Source organism: Echinops telfairi, unplaced genomic scaffold (assembly GCF_000313985.2).
Source record: "Echinops telfairi isolate 266 unplaced genomic scaffold, ASM31398v2 ScPeMD7_23;HRSCAF=83, whole genome shotgun sequence".
Taxonomy (NCBI): Eukaryota; Metazoa; Chordata; class Mammalia; order Afrosoricida; family Tenrecidae; genus Echinops; species Echinops telfairi.
This window is the reverse complement of record NW_022103920.1, coordinates 13,570,433-13,582,095: the sequence shown is the minus strand read 5'-3', so window position 1 is coordinate 13,582,095 and position 11,663 is coordinate 13,570,433. Positions and strand designations below refer to the sequence as shown.

Genomic DNA, 11,663 nt, shown 5'->3' with positions numbered 1-11,663 from the left:
AGAGCACCCCAGGCTGGAGAGGGCAGGCAGGGCTGGGATGGTGGCCCTGCTCGGAGCCCCGGCTGCTCCGGGAGCACAGACCTGTCATTGCTGGGAAGTGGGTCAGGCAGAGCAGCTTGGATGACATCTGTGCCCTCTGGCAAATGAGGGGGCTGGTCAGAGGGCAACAGGGAGAGAGAACTGTCCCTGGTCCCCCTGGACCCCGGCATTGGCTAGGCAAGCTCACCCCCACAGCTGCTGAGTGAATCTAGCTTTGTGGCGGGAGGTGGCCCTGCCCTGCCTCCCAGCCCCTCTGGACTGAAGCTCTCTCTATCTTCTCTCAGTGGTGGTGCAGCTCCTCCTACTCCAGTTACTGCAGTGTTGTGGGTTACGTGCTGGGCTGCTCACTGCAAGGTCAGCGGTTCGAAACCACCAGCTGTTCCTCGGGAGAACAATGAGGCTTTCTTAAAGGATTCCAGTCTTGGAAAACCACAGGGGCAGTTCAGAATCCACTCGATGGCGGGGAGTTGGGGAGTCTCAGGCCACTCATTCCTGGTCCTGCTTTTTCCGGTTTGAGTTGCTCCATCCAGAAAGAGCCTGTGAGATCTCTTCACAGTCTGGAAGCCGTGCCAAAGCCCAGCCTACGGAGGAGGCAGTGTTGGATGGGTGCCCACCTGCAGCTACACACTAGCTCGTAAGTGGGTCACCCGCACAACCTTAAGCAAGTGGCTTCATTTCCCCCCAACATGCTGCTGAGGAGCCTTGGTGGCACCGGGAATTAAGCACAGGGCTGCTAATGGATAGGTCTGAGGTTTGAAAGCCCCAGTCTCTTTATGGGAGAAAGAGGCGGCAGTCGGCTTTCAGGGGTTCAGCCTCCAGACTCAATTGGAGCAGATTTGGTTTGATTGAATGCACCCCTCATGACTCTGGGGGTAGAACTCCATGCCAGGTTGGGTTTATTGCTACTATTTGCAGAACACAGGGGCACAGGTGGTTCTGTGGTAGAATTCTCCCCTTCCACTGGGGGGACCTGAGTTTGACTCCCACCTGTCTGCCAGTAGAGGGGTGTGTGGTGTGTTCTGAGAGGCTGAGCAGGCTCTGGTGGAGCTTGGGGAAAGGGTTGGAGGACCGCTGGGGTCAGCCCAGGGAAACCCCGTGGACTACATGGCCACGCTGGCTGTGGAGCTGGCTCCGGGCAGGGCGGCCCAATGGGTAGGGGAACAACAGTGTGTGTAAGAACCCAGGGTAGGGACTGGCCAGCACAGTGCGGGGAGGGCTCTGCTAGAAAGAGCAACCCCGGGTCCTCCATCCACATGGTGGCTGGCCACCTGCCAGTCATGGGGAGCAGAGCCACTCTCCAAAGGCAGTGTTTAAGGAGTGTATGTGAGAGTGTACATGAGTGTATACATGTGTGTGTCTGGTATGTGTATGTATGTGAATGTGACTATGAATGTATGTGTGAAAGAGACTGTGTGTATATGTATATTTGTGGGTATATATATATATATATATATATACTCATGTATGTATGTGTGTAATGTGATTTGTGTGTCTTATGAATATACATTTGAGTGTGAGTATGTAAGTATATATGTGAATGTGTATATGTAGATGAGTGCATGTCTGTGAAAGTATGTGTGTGTACGTTTATGTGTGAGTGCATATGTATGTTAATGTGTGTCTTGTGCATGTATGTGCGTGTAAGTGAAAATGTATGAGTGTATGTCTTGTGAGTGTGTCTATGTATGTGAATGTGTGAGTGTATGTGAATGAGGAGAGGGGGACACATGGGCTGGCTGGTTGAATGGACTGTGGTCGGGGCAGGGCTGGGACCTTCTCTCTGAGCTGGCGCCTCTCTGGACGGGTCCCCTCGAACAGTGAGCTCAGGTCTGCACGGGGTGGCCCAGCGTTTCCTGTCTCCTGCATCCAGAGGAGGCAGTTTTGGATGGGTGCCCACCTGCAGCTTCACACTTGCTCATAAGTGGGTCACCCGCATGACCTTAAGCAAGTTCTAAGCTGCTGATTAGAGGTGGTGATCTGCTTCCCAGTGCCCCTGGCAGAGGTCAGGCTCAGAGTCTGACTGACAGGCTGCCTTTTCTCCCCGAAGTCTTGCCTGGGGTGGGGAGGAGGACTGGGTGACAGCCCCCTCTGCTGAGCCCTCCCCCCTTCCCCAGCTCTGCTCCCCCTGCCCCTTGGCAGTGCCCTCAGCCTGGTGAGACCATGGCTGTCCATGACTGGCCGCATAATTGTTTTCTTTTCAGCTCGGACTGGGCCGCCCTTTGTGCAGACTTGCTGCTCCTCGATGAAGCCTTACTGATTGTGAAGACTTCAATTCTGCCCTCTCCATGGACTTCCAGCGGGTATCCTCACTGGCTGGCTTCATGGCAGGCAGGCAGAGAAGGGAGAGGTTGGCTGGGCCCCTGCATTTGAACTTGCTCCAGGGCCTCCCAGGAAGAACCCCGCTCCCCTGGGAGCTGGATAGGCTGCTTGTACCGGATAGGATGCCTCACCAGGGCTCTGTACTTGTATCTGCCTTAGAGAGATGCTGCAAGGGCTGGGGCCCCGAGCAGCTGGACTGTGGCCCCATGGCATGGTCTCTCCTGGCCCCAAAGGGGTATCCCTGTACTCAAAGCACCCCACTACTGCAGTTGGTGATGAGTGGCTGTCGACGTGTCCTCTCCGGCCAGGAGAGCTGCAGTGCAGCCAAGTCCAACAGCGCCGAGGGAGTGCCCAACCGGCCCTGGACAGCCACTGGGGAACGTCGGACCCAAGGACTAATGAATAAGTGAATGAAATGTCTACACCTCACCTCCGCTCCTTCTCCCGGGGAGCGCTGTCACAGACTCAAAGGCCTGAAGAGATGGCTTCTTGGGGAGGAGCATTTGAATATTGAAATCCCCTGACCTTTTTTCATGCCACGACACGTGTGATGGATGACATTCAGACGTGTGGCACGTCCCTCTTCCCAGTCCCAGAGGGCTCACTGTGAGTCCCCTCCCCTCCACCTCCTCTGTGGGGAAGCCTGTTGGACTGTGAGGGAGGCAGGCTGCTGTTGCCAGAGGGATAACCTTGAAGTTCTTCTATAAAGTCATGGCCAAATGGTGCCCCTGGCAGGGGTACTGTAATGAAACAGAGATAGCTGCTGATCAGGATGTGCTGGTTGGTGGGGCTGGCAGCGTTAGCTCCTGCTCCATCAGATGACAGGGCAGTTAGGCTAATTGGGGAACGAAGACACGCATTTCCTGCTCTTGAGACGGGGCTGAGAGCAAAGCCCCAATATTCGAGTAGAGGGCATGTGGACGGAGCCTCTGCAGTGGGACCCCAACCACTAGCATTGCCCCTCGCTTGGAGGCAGAAATGAGATGTGAGGGTGAGCAGGAAATTGGGTGGAATGGGGGTGGGAAATGAGTGAGAGAGTAGATGGGAGCATGATGGGAGAGTGATGGGGAGATGGAAGGGAGGGTGGCAGGGAGAATGGATGGAAAGATGGAAGGATGGACAGAAGATGGATGGATGGATGGATGGATGGATGGATGGATGGATGGAATATGGGTGGAAGGATGGGTGGGAGGATGGATAGGAAGATGTTGGGAGGGTAGCTGAGAGAATGGATGGAAAGGTGTGTGGATGGATGATGGATGCATGGATGATTGATGGAAAGGTGGATGGGAGGATGGCAGGGAGGAGGGCTGGGAAGATGGGTGGGAGGGTGAGTTGGTGACGAACTTTGAGGAGACAGAAGCTGGGAGAGATGCTGATAGACTCACCCAGGCTGTTTCAACAGCAGGATCTGTGAGGCTTCCTTGCTTATTTGCTCTCCACCCGCGTCAAAGAGAGGATCAAACCCAAACCAAATTCACTGCCACCGGGTGCATTCCGACTCAGAGAGGCCTCATGGACAGAGTAGAACTGCCCCAAGGGATTTCTGAGACTGCAAATCTTTACAGGAGCAGACAGCCTCAGCTTCTCTCTTGGAATGTCTGGTGGGTTCAAACTGCTGACCTTGAGGTTAGCAGCCCAACAGGCAACCCACTGGGCCACCTGGGCTCCTAGAGAGGGGCCCAGCCAGGTAAGTTTTGTGGCTCGGCTATGGCGACGGTGCAGAAAGCTCCTCGGTGCTTCACCAACAGGCAGAGTGCACCAAAGAGTGTAAGCCCCACCCACAGGAGGAGCCTGCCACCTTCTGACCGCCAGGCTGTGGAGGTGCCCCTTGGGAGGGTAAAGTCAGGTTTCCAGTTCTACCTGCTGGAATGGGTGCTCCCCTTTGGCGAGTGGACTGCAGTCTGAGGTTTCCGCAGTGAGTGTGAGATGGATTTGCCCATCTCCAAGTGCATGTCCGGCCCAGGCATGCACACCCCTACACCCCCACCGCCCCACCAGATCCAGCCAGACCCAGCCACTTCACCCCCAGAAGGAAAGGAGGAAGGATTTTTCCAAGCCCTGGAAGCACGGTGAAAGATGGCTTTCCGGAGAGCACCATTGGTTGCTAAGAAACTAGTGGGATAAGAAATGGAAACCATCAAACCACTCCTAAAAATAACCAAGTGGACCGGGGCACTCGTGACCCGCAGCAGCTGGGTAGCAGAAATCTCATTTACGCTGAGCGGAAGGGGCAGCATTAGCTGGGCACACACATTCCTCTCACCCCGAGTCTCCGGGGGCTTGGGAAGGGTCCTCTATGCGGATGCCCCTTCCTGCCTAGTCTCCATCCCGTGTCCATGCTGTCCCTCCTCTCCGTGCCACACAGCAGGTGACCATGCCGAGGGCCCTGGAGTTGTATAATCAGGAGACTGAGTTTCTGTCCAGGAGGAGCGGTGAGGAACCTCTCCGGATAAGATCAGGCACAAGGGCCAGCGAGTCGGCTCTCTTCCCAACAGACCAGTTGGGAGGGCAGGCAAAGGATGTCCAAGGATACGGAACCAGGGGACAAAGCAAAACGGAGCTAGCCAGGCTACCACCCAATCCCAGTGACTGCCTGGGCTCCCTTCCTCGGTGTAAAGATGGAGACTGCCCTTCTAATGCTGGTTTCCATTCCAGTCCCCGAAGTGGCAGCCATTTCTGCTTCGGTTTCTGTGTCCAAGAAGTGCCACAGCGGGCTTCCTGTCTCGAAGCCACCAGGACACAGCCCACGGGGGCGTGGACACGCAGGAGGATTGTGTGCAGGGCCTCCCTGCACACAGTGCCAGGTCAGCAGGCGGGCAGGAGTGTGCAACAACCCCTAGTTCAGCAAGTCCCCGGCCCGGAGGGGACCACACCCCAGACCCCGGAGGGCATTACACCACAGACCACAGACCTGGAAGGGCTCCGTCATGCACCTGGCTGTGGGCCACATCCTGGGTAGGAAGCACCACCAGGCAACCTTTTGCTCCGTCATGCAGAGGCGTGGCCAGGAGTCAGAGCCAACTCAATGGTGCCTAGCAAGCCCCACAAGCAGCCCAGGTGGCGCAGCGGTTAAGCAGTACCAATACCAGCCCAAACCGCCAGCATGGTGGCTCCAAACCATCCACTCCTCTCTGTGGCCTCTCTGAGGCCGCCTGCTTCTGTGACCCCCTTGGGACCCTGATGGATGGAGCCTCCAGAGCCACTCTGCCCTGACGTTGACTAGAGGGTAACGGATGTGGGGCTGTTCTTTGTCTTTGTCTGGTTACCACCATCCACTCGCTGAGGAGCTGAGCTCGAAGCCCACTTCTCCCAAGTGTCCCACTTGTCTGGGCGGGTGGCACTGAGGGAGGGCGTGGGTCGGGAGCCCAGCCTCAGACAGACGGCACTGGCCACCGGCCTGGGAGCTCCTGGGCCAGAGGCCCGGCCCGAGACGGCCCTGCCTGGCCCCTGCCAGCACGGGCACTCACCTCTCCACCCAGCTCTTGTAGCTGGGGATGTCCTTGGCGTAGAGCAGCTTGTTGGAGGGCGAGTCCTTGCCCAGCCGGTGCTCGGACGTGGAGCACGAGTCCATGAAGGTCTGGGCCACCACCGAGAGGCAGGCGTCCGTGATGCTGCTCTTGTGGATGTCGAACACGAACTGCGGGTTCTTGATCATGTTCACCCAGAACCTCAGCGGCAGGCTGCGTGGGTGGGGGCAGGGGGTCAGAGCGGCAGGCGGCAGGGAACCCGCAGCTCTTATGAGCCAGGGAGGTGGCCCTGCTGGCGCCAACGTCAGGCGCTCCACTACCAGCTGATAGGTCGGTGGATTGAATCCACCCAGAGGGACCTGGGAGGAGCCCTGGTAGCAGAGTGGTGACAAGCTGGGCCGCTAGACCACAAGGTCCACAGTTCAAGACCACCAGCCCCTCTGAGGGAGAAAGATGAAGCTTTCTCCTCCGGTGAAGACATAGTCCGGGAACCCCCAGGGGCAGTTCTAGGATCGCTATGGGTTGACACCGACTCCACAACAGGGAGTGTTGGGTTCGGTCTGTCTCCCAGACCGTCTGGATAGCATGACTTCAAAACCAACGTCCTGCCACCATGTGGGTTTCCGATCTTTACAGGAGCAGACTGGCAGGTCTTCGCCCCGTGGAGCGGCTGGTGGGCTTGAACCACTGATGTAGTTACAGACCTAACAGGTGTTCTGTGTGTGTGTGTTGTCTGTCTGTTTCACAAATGAAAATAGTCTGCTTTCTTCATCTGACATTCTGAGCACCCGCCTGGGGCACCCCACCTCAGCCCCCAATTTGAGCTCATGTGGCCACTTCCACCCTGGGAATTCCAGGCTCTCCCTAACTCTCGCCTTCCTCATGGCCCTCAGTCCACTTGCTCTTTGATCCCCTCTCACTTTATGGGAGGTTTACCCAGCGTCCAGGCACGAGATGGCTGGGGTACTTCCTTGTCTTTTGGGTTTCTTGATATAGAGTGAAAAACAAACAAATAAAAACTGTCGTCTTGGTTGCTGTTGGTTTAAGATGATCCTGTTTGTCACTAAAGATCCCAAGACCATTTCAATTTGACTTTGTGTCCTCTTTTTTTTTAAGCCACTCAAACCACGATTTATACTTGAGGGTGAAGGAACTTGGAGGGATTTGTTTTGTTTTTAAAGACATATGATACACACACACACACACACACACACACACATATGGACACAGCTCATCTTAAGAAATGAGATCGACAACATCCTAGTAAATGCTCTGTCTATGTGGTTTGCCCCCCACTGCGTCCCTCCAACATTCAAGTGGGCCAGTCCACCACTGAGAATGTGTTCAGTCCCTTCAAAGTATGACTTAGGGGTGACAAGTTGAAGAGGTGACAAGCGTTTCATCATAAGCGCTCCAGAGGGGGAAAGCGTGGGACCCCTGGGGGCTGCAGAGAAGCAGGAGGCACGGAACTGGCTAGACGAGGACACAGCCATTTGACCCGCAGCCGCCCAGACTTCCAGGGATGGGGAGAGGGGTTGTGATCCAGGCTGGAATGAAGGACCCCAGCTTCCCAGCTAACACAGCTTCTCCCACAGCTTCTCCCTTTCCCAAAAGTCCCCCTCAGCCGATGAGCTGCTAACCTAAAGGTTGGCGGTTTAAACCCTGACAATGGTTCTGCAGCAAAGAGTCCTGGTGGTATAGTGGCAGCGCGTTGGACTGCTGATGGCAAGATCAGCAGATCAAAACCACCAGCGACTCTTGAAAGAGGAAGATGAGGCGTTCAACTCCTGTAGAGAGCTACAGTCTGGGGAAACCCCCAGGGACTGTTCTACCCTGCCCTATAGGGTCGCTATGAGTCAGCAGCGTGGACTTGGGGGCTGGGGGTGTGGAGGTTATGATTAGGTTTTTCTTGAATGGGTCTTGGAAAAAAGGTCTGATGGGGCAGTTCAACCCCGACATGGAAGCATCAGGAGTTAGAACTGACTCAACTTCCACTAGCAACAGAAATGTCCACTCCCCAGGGCAGGGACCCTGGGGACTCCACACCCACCGCCCCCAGGACCCCCCTCCCTTCCCCAGAAGCCAGCAGTTCCGGGAAGCCACCAAGGCACCTGCCCACTGAAAGATGAACATGTTACTAAGACGTGACTGCTCACTCATCTCTGATGGATTGCAGCCACTCAGGCTGCAACAATCTCGCTCCAACCAATGACAATGAACTCTAAGTGAACAAGCAGGTCTCTTCCATCCCAGACCAACCGTTTCCTGCCCAGGGCAGCAGCCTATCAGGATCCGGGGAAAGAAGGGTCGCTGGATGGGCGGACTGGGTTCCTTCCTAGGGACCCTGTCTGCAGTACTGAAGTTCTCGGGGTAACACCTTGCCCGTCTGTGCTTGGAAGGGCAGCTGGCATGAGAAGAGGCTCGCCTATGACCCCAAGGGCAGCATGAGCCCTCGGAGCCCCTTTAGCCTGGCAGCATGTCTGAACAGAGAGGAAGATGTTTAGCGGCCAGGTCTGGTGATGGGCTGCTGGGCTACAGAGAGAACGTGGGGGTACTTTGGAAATTCACCACTCCTCCAAGTGAGGCACATTGGTGGCTTGGTGGTATAATTCTTGCCTCCCATGCTGGAGACCTGGGTTCGATTCCCAGTCACTACACCTCATGCGTGGCCACTACATGCCTGTCGGTGGAAAATTCTATGTTGCTCCAGTGCTGAACAAGATGCAGAGCAACTTCCAGACTTAGACAGATTAGGAAGAAAGGCCTGGTGATCTGCTTCTGAAAAGCAGCCATGGAAACCCTGTGGATCTACCCGATCTCGGCTTCGAGCAGAAAGCCCAAGGATCTAACCCACTGTGAGAAGGGGGTGTGAGATTGGGCATGGATCTATTGGACCTGGGACCAGGCAGTGTTTCATCTTACTGTGCAATACCCCATGGCCATCAAGTCCACTCTCACAGTGACCCTATAGAACAGAGTAGAAGTGCTCTTGTGAGTTTCTGAGACTGCAATTCTTTACGGGAATAGAAAGTCCAGTTTCAAGCTGCTACTGACAAGCCAACAGCCCAGGTATGAGAAGTTCTGAGTAAAACATTCGTATCTTCCCAGGGGGTAGAGAGGATCCCTGGTAGTGTGGTGGTGATGTGTTGGGCTACTAACCACAAGGTCAGCAGTTCAAAACCACCAGCGGCTCCATCGGAGAAAAAAGATGAGACTCTCTACTCTACTCCCGTAAAGAGTTAGCATCTCCGAAGCACACGGGGCAGTTCCCCAATGACCTATAGGGTCACTATGAGTGAGAGCCGACTTGATAGCTGTGAGTCTGGAGTTTCACCCAGTGATTCCCATTTGGGCTTCCCAGCTGGGCTCTCCTCTACAGCGTCCACATCCACCACATTGCGCTCTCAGCCAACAGCCGACTTCCTCGTCTCTGACCTGGCCTCGCAGCCTGTGGCGTGTCGGGACCACGCCTTACTCATCCGTCCACCCTCAGTGTCCAGCACAAGGCCAGGCCCACGGGGGACCCCTGGGGTGAGGTAGGCTGCGAGAATGGCCTTCTTATCATCTCGCCCATGCGACGGGTTCAGCAAATGCCTGCTGGCTGGCGGGTAAGTGGGAAGGATGGACAGACAGATGTAACCAGCAGGAAGTGAGCAGGACGTCCGTGGCCCTGCTGCTGGTGGCGGGTGGGCTGAGGAGCCCGGGGGCCCCCTCGTGGCTGCCCGTCACTCACCAGTTGCTCTTCCAGGTGTGGCGGACGTGTGGGTCGTGGATGTTGTGCTTGTCAGCCTGCTCATCCAGGAAGTCGAACATGTACTTGATGGCCAGGGGCAGTGCCGAGCCCCGGTGCGCAGTGCTGAAGATGGTCTCGAACAGATCGTCCACGAACTTCTGCAGCGTGCCCTGAGAGGGGGGATGGGGGCATGGCAGAGCAGCTCGGCTGGAGTTCCGGACAGTTAGCCTGGCGGCCTGGTGCCAAGTCCATACACGGAGTCTTCCTGCCACCATACCCCGCCCCTTTGTTGCTTGACTTTTGCCTCACATTGAGGACCGACCACAGAAGTTCCCCTCCCCATCCCCCCCCCCCCCCCCCCCCCCCCCCCCCCCCCCCCCCCCCCCCAAAGCCCCGCTGGCGGCTCAGGCCGTTGTGTGGGTGGGGTGGGGCGGGGGGTGGGGGTGGTGGTGGTGCTGCTTTATCACTTGTCCCGGGTGAGACGGCAGACTGCTCGCTTGGTCAGAGTGGACAAACACAGCCTGCAGGTTCCCTGGGACAGGGAGTTGATAAAGGAGTCACTCATCTGCCTCTGTGGAGAGCGGTGCAGAGCCCAGCCTCCGGTGAGGGAGACAAGCTGTGGGCACCAACTGTCCCCAGAAGCAGGGGTGCGGGGACCTCACTGGCAGAGCCCTGGTGCCCAATGCTAGAGATAGCATGACGCCGAGATGGGGCCTTCTGGAATGCATTGAGTGTCTGGGGCAGGGGAGAGCTAAACTCGCTAGTGCGCCCGTTCCCATGGCTTTCTTATGGGCTGTGCTTGTGGCGATGGGCTCTTCCAGGAGGCTGAGCCGGAGGCCCCAGGTGGCACAGCGACCTGAGAAGGACTAGCCACTGGGGTCACAGAGGTGGGATGTGCACAGAGGCTGGGCACATCCCCTCTGGCTGGGGCTGGGCGAAGCCCCTCACCCATGCCCCACCGCCTCCCTCGCCCTGGCACCTTGGTGGCCAGCAGTCGGGTCAGGTAGATCTCAGACACCATCTTGCTGCCCCGGTCTCCTTCCTTCTGGTCTCCGTGCTCATGGTTCTTCACCAAGTGCCACATCTTCAGTCCGCTCTCCAGGTCCGGGGTGATCATGGGCGTACGGGAGCGCAGGCTGTCGGGGCTGCCCGTGGACCGGATCATGTTCTCTGCCAGGCAAGTGACCCCTCACACGTCAGCCATGCAGTCTTTGGCCCTCCCCTGGACCTCGAAGTGCTGCTGCCCCAGACCCTTTCTGCAACTGACTTCAGCTGCCCCATGGCCAGGTCTGCCAGGCCCTTGCCCTGGGTCCTCAGGGTGCCCCCTGTGGTGCCTGGACCCGCTCGGATCCCTAAGATCCCTCCCTCGCTCCTGCCCTTAATTGCTCAGTCTGTAAAAACATCCACAGGCCTCGTTCTTTGCTTTGCTTGGGTGCCATCCTCGGGGTGGGCTTTGTGCAGCCAGTGAAGCCGCACTTCCCGAGCTGGCCTGCCCTCTCCCAGGAGAAGGGGAGGCCAGCTGTGCCCTGTCCACCCGCCCCCACCCTCTGACCTATGTGGCTCAAAGTCCCCTGCCCTTGGTTGTTGGGTAGGTGAGCAGGGACTGAGTGGGGGCATTGGCACAGACTCTGGGTTCTCTGGGTAGGATCCAGGGGGCATCTGTGTGCAGGCAGCTTCTGCAATCCCTGTTGTGCTGACCAGGAAGCTAAGGCTCACAACAGTCAGCAGCTTGCCTGAGGACATGCAGGGTGGGTTTGGAGTCGTTGAGGTGGGGGCAAGGGGGTGTGTGTTAATTGCTGAACTTGGGGCTTCTCCCTGCAGCCCAGAAAGCCTGGCCCTGCAAGCACAGCCTCCTGCCACGCTTCATTATGGCCTGACCTCTGCCGCCACTTCTCCCCTGAGCTCTGAATACCGAATCTGCATGCTGGGGGCCGCAGCCAGGAGGTTCCCACTGTGGTTAGGGGCGTGATCAGAGAAGACGACTGAAAGCCCAGGGGAGGAAGTGTGTTCTGGAATATCAGACCCTCATGAAGTTTGACGTTCTGCACCAGGGTCTCTGGTCAGCCGGTGGCCTCTTGCCAAGGCAGGTGCTCCCTCCCATG

At 57.0% G+C, this 11,663-nt stretch overlaps 1 protein-coding gene across 1 annotated transcript in view; it reads right to left on the bottom strand.

Moving 5' to 3' along the window:
• Positions 1 to 11,663, bottom strand: part of PLXNA4 (plexin A4) — a 387,926-nt gene that overhangs the window by 6,609 nt on the left and 369,654 nt on the right. The window contains exons 24-26 of the mRNA XM_045288925.1: positions 10,541 to 10,731; positions 9,562 to 9,731; positions 5,829 to 6,041 (exon numbers count right to left, since the gene is read on the bottom strand). Of these exons, the coding sequence (XP_045144860.1) occupies positions 5,829 to 6,041; positions 9,562 to 9,731; positions 10,541 to 10,731 (574 nt within the window). The remainder of the gene's footprint in view (positions 1 to 5,828; positions 6,042 to 9,561; positions 9,732 to 10,540; positions 10,732 to 11,663) is intronic.